The 17,878-nt window shown below is 45.6% G+C and overlaps 1 protein-coding gene and 1 pseudogene across 4 annotated transcripts in view; one reads left to right on the top strand and one right to left on the bottom strand.

The window, feature by feature from the left end:
- LOC135909917 (zinc finger protein ZXDC-like) overlaps positions 1–3,698 on the bottom strand; it is a 358,875-nt gene extending 355,177 nt beyond the window's left edge. For all 4 annotated transcript variants that reach the window (XM_065441928.1, XM_065441931.1, XM_065441929.1 and 1 more), the window contains exon 1: positions 3,135–3,698. In XM_065441928.1, coding sequence (XP_065298000.1) covers positions 3,135–3,618 — 484 coding nt within the window. In that variant the 5' untranslated portion in view covers positions 3,619–3,698. The remainder of the gene's footprint in view (positions 1–3,134) is intronic.
- Positions 3,699–6,329: 2,631 nt separating this feature from the next.
- On the top strand, positions 6,330–16,962 carry LOC135909906 (tropomyosin, muscle-like; annotated as a pseudogene).
- The last annotated feature ends 916 nt before the right edge of the window (positions 16,963–17,878 follow it).

Genomic DNA, 17,878 nt, shown 5'->3' with positions numbered 1-17,878 from the left:
CATCTCATGATCCGGATCCACCGTCACTACCTGCCCTAAGTAGATGCATTCTCTTACCACTTCCAGTGGCTCGCTACCTATTGTAAATTGCTGTTCTCTTCCGAGACTGTTAAACATTACTTTAGTTTTCTGCAGATTAATTTTTAGACCCACTCTTCTGCTTTGCCTCTCCAGGTCAGTGAGCATGCATTGCAATTGGTCCCCTGAGTTACTAAGCAAGGCAATATCATCAGCGAATCGCAAGTTACTAAGGTATTCTCCATTAACTTTTATCCCCAATTCTTCCCAATCCAAGTCTCTGAATACCTCCTGTAAACACGCTGTGAATAGCATTGGAGAGATCGTATCTCCCTGCCTGACGCCTTTCTTTATTGGGATTTTGTTGCTTTTCTTATGGAGGACTATGGTGGCTGTGGAGCAGCTATAGATATCTTTCAGTACTTTTACATACGGCTCATCTACACCCTGGTTCCGTAATGCCTCCATGACTGCTAAGGTTTCGACAGAATCAAACGCTTTCTCGTAATCAATGAAAGCTATATATAGGGGTTGGTTATATTCCGCACATTTCTGTATCACCTGATTGATAGTGTGAATATGATCTATTGTTGAGTAACCTTTACGGAATCCTGCCTGGTCCTTTGCTTGACAGAAGTCTAAGGTGTTCCTGATTCTATTTGCGATTACCTTAGTAAATAGTTTGTAGGCAACGGACAGTAAGCTGATCGGTCTATAATTTTTCAAGTCTTTGGCGTCCCCTTTCTTATGGATTAGGATTATGTTAGCGTTTTTCCAAGATTCCGGTACGCTCGACGTCATGAGGCATTGCGTTTACAGGGTGGCCAGTTTCTCTAGAACAATCTGCCCACCATCCTTCAACAAATCTGCTGTTACCTGATCCTCCCCAGCTGCCTTCCCCCTTTGCATATCTCCCAAGGCTTTCTTTACTTCTTCCGGCGTTACCTGTGGGATTTCGAATTCCTCTAGACTATTTTCTATTAGATTATCGTCGTGGGTGCCACTGGTACTGTATAGATCTCTATAGAACTCCTCAGCCACTTGAACTATCTCATCCATATTAGTAATGATATTGCCGGCTTTGTCTCTTAACGCATACATCTGATTCTTGCCTATTCCTAGTTTCTTCTTCACTGTTTTTAGGCTTCCTCCGTTCCTAAGAGCATGTTCAATTCTATCCATATTATACTTCCTTATGTCAGCTGTCTTACGCTTGTTGATTAACTTCGAAAGTTCTGCCAGTTCTATTCTAGCTGTAGGGTTAGAGGCTTTCATGCATTGGCGTTTCTTGATCAGATCTTTCGTCTCCTGCGATAGTTTACTGGTCCTCGCCTAACGGAGTTACCGCCGACTTCCATTGCACACTCCTTAATGATGCCCACAAGATTGTCGTTCATTGCTTCAACACTAAGGTCCTCTTCCTGAGTTAAAGCCGAATACCTGTTCTGTAGCTTGATCTGGAATTCCTCTATTTTCTCTCTTACCGCTAACTCATTGATCGGCTTCTTATGTACCAGTTTCTTCCGTTCCCTTCTCAGGTCTAGGCTAATTCGAGTTCTTACCATCCTGTGGTCACTGCAGCATACCTTGCCGAGCACGTCCACATCTTGTATGATGCCAGGGTTAGCGCAGAGTATGAAGTCCATTTCATTTCTAGTCTCGCCGTTCGGGCTGCTCCACGTCCACTTTCGGCTATCCCGCTTGCAGAAGAAGGTATTCATTATCCTCATATTATTCTGTTCTGCAAACTCTACTAATAATTCTCCTCTGATATTCCTAGTGCCTATGCCATATTCCCCTACTGCCTTGTCTCCAGCCTGCTTCTTGCCTACCTTGGCATTAAAGTCGCCCATTAGTATAGTGTATTTAGTTTTCACTCTACCCATCGCCGATTCCACGTCTTCATAGAAGCTTTCGACTTCCTGGTCATCATGACTGGATGTAGGGGCGTAGACCTGTACAATCTTCATTTTGTATCTTTTATTAAGTTTCACAACAAGACCTGCCACCCTCTCGTTAATGCTATAGAATTCCTGTATGTTACCAGCTATATTCTTATGAATCAGGAACCCAACGCCTAGTTCTCTTCTCTCCGCTAAGCCCCGGTAGCACAGGACGTGCCCGCTTTTTAGCACTGTATATGCTTCTTTTGGCCTCCTAACTTCACTGAGCCCTATTATATCCCATTTACTGCCCTCTAATTCCTCCAATAGCACTGCTAGACTCGCCTCACTAGATAACGTTCTAGCGTTAAACGTTGCCAGGTTCATATTCCAATGGCGGCCTGTCCGGAGCCATTGGAATGCATTGGAATTGCCTAGTAAATCTAGGCAATTGTACCCTTGCGAGACAGCAAAATCCTGACAAGCTCTGCGCTCAAGCATTCCCTTTAACAGTGGACCCCTCTGTACACTGATGATCATAAACTGGGTACAGCGTAGACAGAGGCAGACACGGCACACACACTGTGTGTACACAATCAGTCTCATCCCAGTCTTGCATACCTGGTTGCCTCTGCAGAAGTTGTTACATATTAAAGACTTATTACAAAGATATATATATATATATATAGTGTCAATATTCGCTTCATATGAGATATGGAAGCATTGAGCTACTGCCCAGATTTTGTTCATGTACTACGTCAGTTTCTTCTTTTCGAATTATGGAATGCACAGATTAATCAGCACTGCTGCAGATGGCTATACCTTGAGCTACACTGGTGGCGCGGGTGCGCATAGAGCGATCTCAGCTGCACGCGCTGCCGTAAGCTGTGCTGGCCTTCCTGCGAATGTCAGCCACAAATCGCCGCTTCAGCACACGGATATTTGACCGCGCGGCGGTCAAATACCCGTGGATAGCAACATAGTCGAGGACCGAAGCCCTCCCAAAGGCCGCCCATTACATCCCAAGGTAAACGAATACAGTTTCGTGAGATAACGGCATCACTGCCACTTTCCATCAAAATGCGGCCGAATGACGGCGTACCAACATTAGCGCGCTTTTTTTTTCCCCCGCGCCATTTCGTGCAACCGTGACGCGCCGCTGCAAGGCCCCGTCAAGCGCGATGGTGCCGTTTCTCTGCTACCGAGGCACCCCAATGTCAAGCGGTGCTTCACCTGAAATGAACGTCGGCGTCACCGCGGTCACGTGTGGCTCGTCGGAGGGCTCGGCATCCACGCTCCTTGCATCGGCGGCCTCTTGGTCCTTGACAGCGCCTTCCTTGCCCGACTCGAAGAGATCGCGGACGCAGAGCAGCCGCTCGGTTCCCCCGAACAATTCGTCGTCTGCCCGCAGCTCAAACACAAGGTTCGCGAGCGCGTCGCCGCGCGTCCACTCGTCCGGCTTCTTGAAAAGCAAAAACTCGCCGTTCCGGTCGTATACAGCATCGTCCAAGGGCTCTTCGCCATCTTGGAACGGATCGCCGCTCGTGGACCGCAGGGAGAGGAAGTCCGTAGCCGCCTTGGAGCAGAGTTCTTCCTCGTCGCAGACTTCGTCGCACAGCACTCCGCGGTCAACGTCTTCGCTAGTGTCGGCGCCATCATGATCGCCTTGCCGCGCTCGTGGAGACCCCGTCGCTGCTGACGACGAGGGGTCCTCCATTTTGCGAGCACGCTTCGGTTCGAGAGTCTCGCGTGGTGACGCTAAGGCATGCTAAGGTGTTCCATGGTGCTCTTAGTGACAGGACCCGCACACTCTCAAGTTCAACAAATGGCCACAGAGGGCGAAAAAATCGACCGCGCGCCGCTGCTAACAAAACCAGCATAGTAGAATCACTTTGGAAGGCTTACGTTAGTTTCAACATTTCCCGCTAAAGGCGCCGTAATAAGCGCACGGCTCGCAATAGGGGATCAGAAAATTTGGACGTGTTAGTTCATAGTGTTTTTTTTTTTATTGGTTAACCTAGGTAGGATATCAGGCAGCATACATTCTAAGAACAGTTTACACCCTTTGGCTTGCCCCTTCTGCCACACAAAAATAATCGTCATCTGCCTTGATGCGTTTCCTTTCTTTTTCGCTGCAAGCCCGGAACTTATATCCCCCGCCCCACAATACACTCACCCAACAACAGGCAGTTTACTGGCGAAAGCTGCAGACAGGAACTTTCCCAAATTTACATATACTATGCAAAATGTTCCCAAGTCAATACAGGGACACATGCCCGTGGTGTGGTGCAATACCCACACTTTATCACATATCACATGGGAGTGCAATACAAATAAGGAATTCCACAAAATAGAAAATCCGAGTGCGAAGCAGTGGGAGAGCGTGCTCTCCAGCGGCGACCCTAGCATCCAACGGAAGCTGGTGGATCATGCCCGACGAGCAGCCACGCTCAGTGGTGCCCTGGAATAGGGGCGCCAACCATGCAGGCCGGAGATCTTCATCAACCAATAGAAGATCAACACATCCGGCACGACCGCTAAATTACTCTTTCTAGAGTAATAAAGTTTACTTCCTCCTCCTCCTCCTCCAGTGACGAACGACACGCGCGTTATCAGAAGAGGCACTGCAAAGGGTGTAAACTGTTCTATGCTGATAACGCGCGTGCCGTTCGTTACTGGAACGTTCCGGGCTCGCAGCGATAAAGAAAGGAAACGCATCAAGGCAGATGACGATTATTTTTGTGTGGCAGAAGGGGCAAGCCAAAGGGTGTAAACTGTTCTTAGAGTGATAGTAGCAAGAGCTTGGTAGCGCAACCCACACCCCCGTTCCAATGGGGACGCTCATAACATCCATCCATCTTTCCATCCAGCTAGAGGGAAAAACGAAATCGGGAAAGAAACCATTTATGATAACTCAAAGAGAAGCTCATTACTTTTCGAAGCGAGATCAGGATGTCTTAGAACACGCACCTATAAAGCGAGATATAAGAAGGAAGAAGAAGCATGTGCTTGCTGTGGTAAAGCTAGGGAAACTACGGAGCATGTTTTATTAGAATGTGAAGACGTCTACCCAGTGGTCGATTTAGGCACCACTGGCCTCCTTGAAGCCCTTGGGTTCAGCGGGAGCAGTGGTAAAGCAAACATGTCCGCAATAGACATTAGTAAGAGCTAGTAAGAGGCGACTGGAGGATTGGTGGAAGAAAAGTAGGGAAACGACAAAAGACGGAGACGTACAAAAGCACAGTTCGCAATAGGGGATTAGAAAATTTGGGCGTGGTAGTTCATAGTGTTTTTTTTTTCTTTTTTCATTGTTTAACCTAGGTAGAATATTAGGCAGTATAGTAGCAAGCGCTTGGTGACGCAACCCACCGCACCGTTCCAAAGGGGACGCTCATAACATCCATCCATCCATCCGGCTACTGCGGATTTGGATTTTGTGGCGAATGGACGTGCTTTTCGGGGCTCCATGGCGACGACGAAATTTTTGTGCATGCTTTGAGCTTGCTCTGTTTTTATTTGCTGGTTTTTGCATTTAAATAGTAATTGGAGGTTTTTCCGTTTCTTTCCTTTTTTTATTTGTCTCTTGTATTTCGGGTGCGCGGGTGTGCTTCGTGTACGTTTGTTTTGCAGGATGATTAGAGCGTCCTTTCGTGCCACGTGTTCCAACATGTGCAGCCTAGTGGGACGTTGAGTGTTTGTAGTCTTTAAGTAGTAGCTTGGAAGTGGCAAGACAAATAGCTATTAGTGGTTTTACTGTGCGTGTTTGGTAGAAAAGTGAGAGCGTGACCGCGTGGTTGAGCGCGTCATGCCTTTGGTTTCCGCGGCATTGATTGTTTTTGAAACAGTGGTGAGAGTTGTTTTGCGGCATCTTGAGGATTTGGATCCTGTGCTTATCGGGTTTTTCTAGAAGGCACGTGCTCTGCATTGATGTAGTATTATAGTATTTGCAAAAAGCCGTGCAATACATGGCGAGAAAGCCGGTAAAGCAGGCAGTACGGGTGGCGACCCTCAAGGCAGATGAGGAGACGGGTGAGAATGGAGAGGGCGTCGAATCAACCGGCACACAATGTGATGTCGATACTAGGCTGCAGAAAATTGAGAGTTTCCAGGAAGAGCTTCTCAAACAGGTGCAAGAGCTCAAAAATGAGCTAAACACGGAGCGTGAGGTGCGGAAGATAGTTGAAAAGAGACTGGAAGCAGCCGAGGAAAAGCTGAACAGGGACGCCCTTGTGACCGAGAATGTGCGTGACAATGGAACGCAGACCCCCGACGCGACAGGCACCAGAGGGTCAGAGAAATACGTGGAACGCAGGCAGGGTGATGATGGGTTAGCTGGAAAGAGCAGCACCTACCTTGAGGCCGTTACGCGGAAAAAGCAGGAGCCGAGGGGACAATGCCCCTTGTCTATACTAGGCTGCAATGGATACAATGCCCCTTGTCGATACTAGGCTGCAGAAAATTGAGAGTTTCCAGGAAGAGCTTCTCAAACAGGTGCAAGAGCTCAAAAATGAGCTAAACACGGAGCGTGAGGTGCGGAAGATAGTCGAAAAGAGACTGGAAGCAGCCGAGGAAAAGCTGAACAGGGACGCCCTTGTGACCGAGAATGTGCGTGACAATGGAACGCAGACCCCCGACGCGACAGGCACCAGAGGGTCAGAGAAATACGTGGAACGCAGGCAGGGTGATGATGGGTTAGCTGGAAAGAGCAGCACCTACCTCGAGGCCGTTACGCGGAAAAAGCAGGAGCCGAGGGGACAATGCCCCTTGTCGAGTCCGAATCACGCGGAAAATGACAAAGGGAAGCAGGGAGAGGTAGGAGAGAGTGAAAGGGTGATTATTGCAGGCGATTCAAACCTGGCTGGGTGCTCAAAAGCAATTGTGGAGAGGGTGAAAGGCGACAAAAGAGTGGCGGTAGGGACATTTCCAGGGCGCACGCTGGGTTCTGTTAGAAGCGAGCAATAGAAAAGCTCGCGGAAAATGCCAACGTGCGCAACCTCGTCATAGTAGCAGGTGGGCTAAATGACGTCCTAAACAGGAAATGGCCAGGACTAGCCCAGCGCTTGGCGAAGGGGGTGGACGACTTGCGTGAGCTATCCCCTCAGGTGCAGATCGTGGTGTGCACAGTGCCGGAGGTGCCTGTGCGTGACAGTCATGTACATAGAGCCGTAGTGGCTTCTAATGAGGCAATATGGAAAATGAGCCGAAAGGCTTCGAGGTTGTCGAAGTAAACAGGGAAGTGAGAAGTTGCGGTGGTTTTAAACGAGACGGGATCCACTTCAATTACAGGTTAGCACGTGAAGTGGGCTGGCGACTTGGTGGTCGCGCTGTTGCTTTTTTAGGGGGCCCGCGGGCGCTCAGGAGGTCAGAGTAGATATAGTAATGCAGAAGGTCCCCTAGGGGTACATCAGAAGAGCATCGCCGTCGATAATAGAAAAAGGAGGAAAACAAGAAAGAGAGCTCGCCATGCAATAGGTTACATAAACATGCAGGGCGGCAGAAGAAAGGAAAAGTGGGTAGAGATTGAGGAGCAGTTACACAGAGAACAAATAGGGGTGTATGCGGTTACAGAAACGCACCTTAGAGACTCAGAAGAGCCACCAGTTATTGACAAATATGTTTGGGAAGGGTGCAACAGAACTAAGTAGGAAAGAAAGGGAGGGGGAGTCGGAACGCTCATCCATCAGGGAGCCAAATGGAAAAGAGTAAATTCACAATGTCAAGAGCATCTTTGGTTATCAGGTACAATGAGTGGGAAAGAAACTTGGCTGGGCGTTATGTATTTGTGGACCGAAAACAATTGCACAGAGAAGAATAAAGAGTTAGTGGAATGCATAAGCGCTGATATTAAGGGTTTCGGGAGTGGTGCTCAAATTGTCCTATTAGGTGACATGAATGCCCACATACAGGATTTAGATGGCTATACCGACAATAACGGGAAGTCAATGCTGGATCTTTGTGAGCAAAATAACCTCGTGATCGTGAATACAGGGCCTAAGTGTGAAGGGCAGATCACGTGGGAAGTGGGAAACCGGCAATCGACCATTGATTACTGCCTGATGACAGAAGGAATTCATGATAAGTTGAGAGAAATGGTCATCGATGAGGAAGGGTTTAACAGCATAGGGAGTGACCATAAACGCATCATATTGAAAATGGGATATGTAGTTGGGAAAGAGAGCAAGGAGAGCAAAATGGCCAGTCCAAATTTGAACGCTGAACAAATAGCAAATACAGTCACTAGAGTTGAGGAGGAACTTGGCAAATGGCCAAGTAAAGAGTGGGAATATGGTGAGCTTATAAGTGTAATAACAACAGAAATTCGGAAAGAGAAACAACATGTTCGTTGGAAAGGAGAAAAGAAACCGAAAAGCTGGTGGAACAAGGAGATACGATAAGCGATCGCCGAAGGACAGAAAGCATCTCGAGAGCACAGGCAGGCAAAGAAGGCGCAGTTGCCACAGGATGAAGTAACTAGTAAATGGGAAATATACCGGGAGAAAAAGTCTATGGTTCAAATGAAATCTCACCTGCGTTAACGAAATCTCACCTGCGTTAGCACATATAGTAAATAGACTGTTTATAGATGGCATCTTTCCTAACCGCCTCAAGACAGGTAAAATAATCCCAGTATTTAAAAAAGGTGACCATAAATGCACAAGTAATTATCGTCCTATCTGCATTTTGTCTTTCTTTAGTAAGGTCATCGAAAAACTTATACATAATCGCTTAACTAAATACTTATCCAAATTTAATCTTTTAACTCCTGATCAATTTGGTTTTCGTGACAATTTTTCAACTGAATTAGCGCTTATTACATTTACTGAGAGGGTCAAATTAGCCATCGATCAAGGCCTCTTAGTTGGTGCTCTCTTTATTGATTTCACGAAGGCGTTTGATACAATTAACCATCGTATTCTTTTAAGTAAACTTGAATCATATGGCATTTCTGGACCGCCTTTACAAATAATTCGGAACTACCTAATTAACCGACAATATATAGTCGAATTTAATGGTGTCTTGTCCTCTTCAAAAACTGTAAATACAGGTGTCCCCCAGGGATCAATACTTGGGCCACTTTTATTTCTCATATTCATTAATGACTTGCCAGACATATTAACACATGCGCACTGCCTTCTTTACGCTGATGACACTACCATTTTCGCATCTGATAAAAATTTATTTGCATTGCAGGATAAACTTAACGCTGACCTAACGAATGTTCATTCATGGTGTGTAAAAAACAAGCTAACCATTAACCCATCTAAGACAACATTTATGGTATTCCATTCTTCAAAATCTTTGCACATTGATTCTATTGTAGTGTCTCTAAATAATAATGTATTTGCAAGATCCACGTCTACTAAATTTCTTGGTGTAGTACTAGATGAAAACCTAAAGTTCCAGTGTCATATTCAATCACTTATTCAAAAAATCTCATTTGGTATTTACATCATAATAAAAACTCGCTCTTTTTTCCAGCAAACCATTCTCATGTCTTTATATTACGCGTATATACACAGTCATCTCTCATACTGCCTGTCATCTTGGGGTAATACATATACCACACATCTTCATCAGTTAGAAGTTTTGCAAAAGCAGGCATTACGATTAATTGCATTCCAATCGCATACGTCTCCCTCTGCTCCAATATTCCGTTCCCTAAATGTTTTACCTTTACGCATGTTATTCAATCATAAGCTGTCGCTACTTATGTTTCGTCTTATAAATACCCAGTTTAATATTCCAGGTTTTAGTCGCTCTAGCCTCATCAATTATAACAACACAAGATTTTCAGCTCAACTCAATCTTCTTCTTCCAAAAGCAAAAACTAACTATGGGAAATTTACCGTCGCGTTTTCAGGCGTTTCTGTTTGGAATTCTATACCATGTGACATGAAGACATCTACATTATTATCATTCAAACGTAGAACGAAGGAGCATTTCATGAACACTTTATCTGACGCGTAGCATAATTTAACAAACATAGAATTAATTAGTATGTTGTTCACTTTACCATTACGCAATATACTTTTCAATTACCGAGTTACTAAATTTTGCCTTAATTGATACTTCTCCTCGTTGTTAGTTTTACGTGCCATTTATCCTCGTTTTAATTGTTGCATGTTATTTTTAAGATTTCTTCAATTATTTTTTCTTTTTAACTCTGTGAATATACCTGTGATATTGTTAACAGATTTTTTTTCTATCTTATCGTTTATTTCCGATGTAGAAACTGTATAATATATGACATGACTCACTGTTTGCCACGATCCTACTATCCCCTTTTTATGTTTTGTTAGGAGGTCCCCCCGACAGTTGTTACTTCGGGACCTCCGAATGTGTACTTATACCCATCTTGTATTTCTTTTGTCAAAAATAAATATTGATTGATTGAAAAAAAAAATTACTGGTGCAAGCAAAATTAAAAGGTGAAAGAGGACGTTGGTTGTCAGAAATACGTGAGAAACAGAAGGCCGCACCTAGAATATTTTGGAACCACATAAAATTATTAGGCAGGAAGTCAATAACAATACAACAACATATCCTAGACGAAGATGAAAACAGACTCGAAGGAGAAGCGGCAATAAATTACATCCGAAAAGCAACAGCCGAATCTTTCCAAGGCAATGACGAGGTTATACATGTTGAAAAAAAGAGCATGAAAGAGACCCAAGGGGGAAAGCAGCTGGTGCTAACAAATTTAAACTGGAAGAAAGCGGAAGAGAAAATTCCTAAGCGTACAGCCACAGGGCTAGACCAGGTTCCCATTAGGCTGACAAATGAACTAGGACCAAAAAGTAAGGAAGCTCTGGTGAAAGCAGAGGAAAGAACTTTAAAAGATAGACGAATACCAGACAGTTGGCAACAAAGTAGAATGAATTTGATTTATAAAGGTAAGGGGGAGAAAGACAGAATTCACACGCATAGACCGTTGACCATTACGTCGGTAATATACAGGCTAGCAATGCAGGCAATCAAATTAAAGCTTCAAGCATGGACAGAGAATAATGGCATTTTGAGAGAGCTTCAGAATGGCTTCAGAATAGGTAGGCGTTTGGATGACAACTTGTTTGTTCTTACTCAGTGTATTGAAATATCAAAAGCAGAAAGCAGAGCGTTGTATGTGGCCTTTTTTAGACATTACAGAAGCCTACGACAACGTGGGCCGCAACATATTGTGGGATATCCTGGAAGGGGAAGGCTTAGGTAACGATTGTATACAGCTTTTGAGAGAGATTTACCTAGAAAATACCGTTTGTGTTGAATGGGAAGGGATGAGGAGCGACGAGAAAGTTCATATCAACAAGAAACTGAGGCAGGGGTGCCCTTTATCCCCGCTGTTGTTTATGATGTACATGGTGAGGATGGAGAGGGCGCTAGAAGGAAGTAATATCGGGTTTAATCTCTCATACAAACAGGCGCGTACAGTAACAGAGCAGCAACTCCCAGGTTTATTTCATGCGGACGCCATTGTGTTGCTAGCTAACAAGCAAAGTGATTTGCAACGTCTGGCTAATATCTGTGGACAGGAAGGCAACGATTTAGGTTTCAAGTTTAGTGTTAGAAAATCAGGGTTATGGTATTCAATGAAAACAGTGAACAGACAGTGGAGATACAGGGCCAAGAAATACCTCGGGTAACAGAATATAAATACCTTGGTATATGGATAAACGAAGGCAATGGATATATGGAAACACAGGAAAAATCATAACAGTAAAGGGGAAGAGAAATGCAGCCATAATGAAGCACAGAGCGCTATGGGGATACAATAGGTACGAGGTCCTCCGAGGTATGTGGAAAGGTGTAATGGTTCCAGGACTTACTTTTGGAAATGCGGTTGTTTGCTATAAATCAGGGGTACAATCAGGACTCGACGGGAACCAAAGGTCAGTGGGTCGCCTCGCATTGGGCGCTCACGGGAAGACTACAAATGAAGCTGTGCAGGGTGATATTGGCTGGACTAGTTTTGAAGTGAGGGAAGCTCGCAGTAAAATTGAGTATGAAGAACGGCTGAGGAATATGGAAGAAAGTAGGTGGGCTGGGAGAGTGTTCAGGTATCTGTACAGGAAAAACATTGATTCACAGTGGAGGAAAAGAACTAGGAAGCTTACCAGCAAGTATGCGGCCTGTAGGGTGGACAACACAACAACAAAGGTCAAGCGGAAAGCCAGAGAAGCTGAATTAATCTCACGGTTGGCGGCAATGGAAAAGAAACCTGCCATGAGTAACTACTTAAGAGGAAAAAACGAAATCAGGGAAGAAACCATTTATGATAACTCAAAGGGAAGCTCATTACTTTTCGAAGCGAGATCAGGATGCCTTAGAACACGCACCTATAAAGAGAGATATAAGAAGGAAGAAGAAGCATGTGCTTGCTGTGGTAAAGCTAGGGAAACTACGGAGCATGTTTTATTAGAATGTGAAGACGTCTACCCAGCGGTCGATTTAGGAACCACTGGCCTCCTTGAAGCCCTTGGGTTCAGAGGGAGCAGTGGTAAAGCAAACATGTCCGCAATAGATATTAGTAAGAGGCGACTGGAGGATTGGTGGAAGAAAAGTAGGGAAACGACAAAAGACGGAGACGTACAAAAGCACAGTTCGCAATAGGGGATCAGAAAATTTGGGCGTGGTAGTCCATAGTGTTTTTTGTGTCTTTTTTCATTGTTTAACCTAGGTAGAATATTAGGCAGTATAGTAGCAAGAGCTTGGTGGCGCAACCCACCGCCCCGTTCCAAAAAGGACGCTCATAACATCCACCCATCCATCGGTGGAGCCCTACTCAAAAGAGAAATGTAGGGAAGCCAAAAAGAGTACGCAAAATTAAATGACGCACAAATAACGCAGATAGCGGCTGGCATAGAGGAAGCAATAAAGGAACCTCCCATGGAAAGGTGGGATTATAATCAGTTAGAACTACTCATTAGTAAAAAAATAAAAGAAGTAAAAGGAGTAAACTGCTGGAGAGGAAAGGGGAAGCCACGAAGTTGGTGGAATAAGGAAATTAGAGAGGCCATCGAACAACGACGGTGGGCATCTCGGGAACACAGAGAAGCAAAGAGGGCGCAGTTATCTGAAGAGGAAATGGGCCAAAAATGGGAATATTATCGACAAAAGAAACAAAAAGTACAGGTCCTCGTCCAGGCTAAAATAAAGCAGTCCTCTGATCGCTGGCTGGCTGAAGTTCGCGATACAACTAAAGGGGGGGGGAAGAAAATTCTGGAACCATATAAGCTGGCTGGGTAAAGCTAAACACAGAAAAGAGGAACAGATTCACGATGCCGAAGGAAATTGTTTAGAGGGAGATGACGCTGTCAACTACATTGGTTCAGTTATAGCAGAGCCATTTAGGAAAGACGATAGGGTAATCGCCCCAAGTGAGGGAGCAACACAGAACAGCATAATAGAAAACAGCTTAGAACTGACCAATCTTAACTAGAAAAAGGCGGAAGCAAATGTTCCAAAATGCACGTCCGCGGGGATAGACGAAATTCCAATCAAGTTAATAAATGAACTTGGCCCAAGAAGCAAGGAAACGCTGATAAAAGCATTGGAGGCAGTCATAGCAAATAAGCAAATTCCGCACAGCTGGAAACACAAAAAAATGAATTTGATTTATAAAGGGAAAGGTGATAAGAAGAACATAAAATCCTTTCGACCAATCACGATAACATCAGTTATATATAGGCTGGCGATGCAGGCGGTGAAATTAAAAATGCAGTCATGGGTAGAAAGTAAAAGAATACTCGGAGAACTTCAGAACGGGTTCAGAAGTGGTAGGCGCTTAGATGATAGCCTGTTCGTACTTACCCAGTACATAGAAATAGCTAAGGCGGAAAATAGACCTCTGTATTTAGCATTCCTGGACATAAGTGGTGCATACGACAATGTGAACAGGGAACTCCTGTGGAACATATTAAAAGCTGAAGGTATCGGTAATTGGTATCGGTATGGTATCGTACCGGTATATCGGTATCGGCATGAGGTAATTGATTTTCTACAGGAACTATATCGAGAAAATAATGTTGAAATAACATGGGAAGGAATTAAGAGTACGACAACTGTCGAGGTTCACAAAGGATTAAGGCAAGGTTGTCCTCTATCACCGCTGCTGTTCATGCTTTATATGATAAGCATGGAAAGAAGGTTACAACGAAGCAATCTAGGGTATAATCTGTCGTACAGATTAGGCGAAAAGGTTGTTGAGCAACGACTACCGGGTTTAATGTATGCGGACGACATTGTACTGTTAGCAGATAGCCAGGAAGATTTGCAAACTCTGGTTAATTACAGTGGGGACGAAGGAGACAGTTCAGGTTTCAGTTTTAGTGCAGCTAAGTACGGTGGGATGTTTTTCAACGACACAACTGATCAGGCGCTTACAATACAAGGCCATGAAATACACCGAGTGGCCGAATACAAATATCTCGGATTATGGATAAACAAAGGGCAGATGTACACGGAAAAGCACGAACAGTCTCTCATAGCAAAAGGGCGAAGAGATGCCGGGATAATGAAACATAAGGCTTTGTGGGGGTACAACAGGTATGAGGTACTGAGAGGCATTTGGAAGGGAGTAATGGTGCCGGGGCTTACTTTCGGGAATGCGGTCCTGTGTTTAAGGGCAGAGGTTCAGTCGAGACTAGAAGTAAATCAGAGAGCTGTGGGAAGGTTAGCACTAGGTGCCCACGGGAAAACCACAAACGAAGCAGTACAGGGAGATATGGGCTGGGCATCGTTCGAAGCACGGGAAGCTCAGAGTAAAATCCTATACGAAAAACGTCTGAGGAAATTGGACGATAACAGGTGGGCGGCTAAGGTGTTTAAATAGGTATACGGAAAGAGCGTTGACTCACAATGGCGGAAAAGAACTAGGAAGATAACCAGTAAGTATGCCAGACACGAGGACGAAGAAAGACAGAGCATTAAACGACAGGTTGAAAATGCGGAAGGTAAAAATTGGATAAATTCAATGGAAAATAAGCATAGTGTGGAACTATATCGATACTGGAAACAGCAGATCAGGAAGGAAGCGTTTTATGATGACTCAAGAGGCAGTGCCCTACTCTTTGAAGCTAGATCAGAATGTCTTAGAACGCAGAGCTATAAAAAGAAATTTAACGAAGAAGAAGACACATGTACTGTGTGTGGTAAATATGTAGAAACAATGGAACACCTCATACTAAAATGTGATGTTATCAATCCTGATGTCGATGCGGCCACAGTCACCCTTCCTGAGGCCCTAGGGTTCAGAGATAATAATAGTCATGTAAATAAATATGCGGTCGAAATTAGCAGAAGGCGATTGGAGGTTTGGTGGCTCAAAAGCAGAGAGGTGACATAAGGTTAAAAGGGTAGGAAGACGTACTTAAAGAAAATCGAGAAATTCAATAACACACAACACAGATAAAAATGAAAGGCAAAATAAACATCTGAGCATGGTGACAACTGCCATCGCCCCGTTTCAAAGGGGACGCTCCTACCTTCCATCCATCCATTCCGGCGTTACGGCGGCTCACGGACGCTCCTGTGGTCGAGGCTTCAGCGACTTCGTTCGTAGCTAAGTGCTTTTTTACCTTCATTAGCTAGTGTTTTGAAGTGTTTTCTGTTCCATGGAGTAGGGGCGCAAATTTTGAATTCTTGGTAAGAGTAGCAAACGTACCGGCTTTGTCTAGGTCTGGCGGCTCCCCCGTTAGGCCTAGTTGGTAGGAGGGACCTATTGATAGGCTTAGTTAATTCTTTCAGCTAGCTCCTCGGATTCTTACATGGGGTAGGGAGTGATAATTCTTTATTTTAGTTTGGGATAGCGGTCGAGGTCGGCTTTGCTTGAGTGATTTGGCGAACTTCCTCGTTGGGCCTAGGGACGTAGGCCTAGCGATGAAATCGAAGAACGTGAAGGCCGCGGGGGACGGGGAGCAAGTGCAGTGCGACAAGTGCCTGCGATGGTGCTTCCTCGATGAAACTAAGTTCTAGAATTTAGCAGACGCGGAGGGGTCTAGCTTCACGTGCAGGTCGTGCGAGGGCGTCAGGGAAGCCGTCCAAAAACTGGAAGGGAATTGGGCGGCTAAGTTCGACGAGCTTAAGGCAGACCTGAGGGAGGAACAGGAGAAGCGGGTAGCACTGCAGGCGAAAGTTGACAATTTCGTCAAGGTGGAGGCGGCCCAGGCCGCGCAGTTAGTAAGGACCGTGGCCGAGCTTGAGGAAGAAAAAGAAAGGAGCGCCGAACTGGAAAGGCGGCTCGACGCGCTGGAGAAGCGGGCAGCGGAGAAGGTCGGGTCAGGACAACAAAGTGTTGGTAAAGCTCAGAAAGTAGGGTAGACCCTACAGGCGAAGTGGGAGGCAGGGAGCCAGAGCAAGCCGTCGTCAGCTCGCCGCCGGTGAAACGGCGCAGTTATAGTGAAGCTGCACAACGCGCACCGAGTGAGGCGACGCTGCAGCCACAGGGGCGCCAGCGGGCGCAAAGGGAGGGGCAGAGGACACAGGCTGCAGTCGAATGGTTTGCACGTAGAAGGGTCCTGGTGATAGGGGACTCCAATGTGGGGAGGGCCGAACAGGGCATGATGGTGAGAGTGAAGGCGGACGGGCGAGTGCAGGTGGAGGCGCAAGCGGGCAAGGGCATGGCGGAAGCAATGACCAAGGCGCGGGAAGTAGTTGGGGTCAGCACGGAGAGCGACAGCTTGGTCATTATGCATTCTGGGTTCAATGACGTGCTTAAGGGGAGAAGCCAGGACCTTGAGAGGCACATTGAGACTGGGCTGAGTAAGCTTAGAGAGGCCTCCGGGAGGGTGCATGTGACCATATGCACTATCCCAGAGGTCCAGGGCCAGGCTTACCAGGTAGAAAGGAGGGTGGTTGAGGCCAATCGGGTCATTAGGAGTCTGAGCGGACGACTCGGGTACAGCATGATGGAGGTCAACAGGGACGTGTAGGAACCGCCTTCCGGCCTTTTGTGCAGGAAGGCATTCACTACAGTGGTGCCACTGGCAAAAGGATAGGGGGCAGGATGGGTCGCCAGGCAACAGCTTTTTTAGGGGGACCCAGAGCCCTGAAAGAAGCAGTGTAGGCGTGGACGATTCGAGGCAGGAGCCACAAACACGCAAACATCGGTACTGTAGGAGAGGTGACAGGAATAAGCGCAAGAGCCAAATTAAGTCAGACATAGGGTTCATTAACATGCAAGGGGGCAGAAATAGGCTAAAATGGGGGGAAATGGAAGAACAAATAAGGCAGGAGAACTTAATGGTTTATGGGTTTGTAGAGACACATCTTAGGGACATGGAACAACCGCCCTATAACCCTGATTATGCATGGGAATACTGCAACAGAGTGCAGGGTATCAGAAAGGGTGGGGGAATTGGAGCACTCATTCATAAAAATACAAATTGGCAAAGGGTCAAACAGGAATGCAAGGAGAATTTATGGCTAAAAGAAAAAGTAGCAGGGGCGAAAACACTTCTAGGCTTTGTATACCTTTGGACAGGATCAAATGCTAAAGAGGAAAACAAGCGGACATCAATGAGCTAGGAAAACGGTGTGAAGTAATTGTATTAGGAGACATGAATGCGCATGTTGAAGATATGGATGGGTACACCGACTCCACAGGTAACATGCTGCTGGATATGTGTGAGAGGCTTAATTTAGTTGTCTGTAACTCTACTGAAAAGTGTGATGGGATCATAACATGGGAGGTAGGGGGTCGACACTCGACAATAGATTATGCGTTAATGTCACATAGGATGTACGATAGATTAGGAGCCATGATTATAGATGAACAAGGCTCCAGAAGTATAGGTAGCGACCACAAACGTATCAAGTTGAGTTTTAAGAGGGAAACTAAAGCACGAACGACGCGCGAGGAAATGCCAGATGTGATTTTTTTACTCAGAAGACCAAGTGGAAATAGCGGCCAAATAAATTGAAGAGGAAATATCAGAGGGTACTGAAACTAATTGGACTTACCCAAAGTTAATGAGACTATT

Source organism: Dermacentor albipictus, unplaced genomic scaffold (assembly GCF_038994185.2).
Source record: "Dermacentor albipictus isolate Rhodes 1998 colony unplaced genomic scaffold, USDA_Dalb.pri_finalv2 scaffold_31, whole genome shotgun sequence".
Taxonomy (NCBI): Eukaryota; Metazoa; Arthropoda; class Arachnida; order Ixodida; family Ixodidae; genus Dermacentor; species Dermacentor albipictus.
Note: the sequence above shows the minus strand (reverse complement) of the source record. Positions and strands in the feature narration are given on the sequence as shown.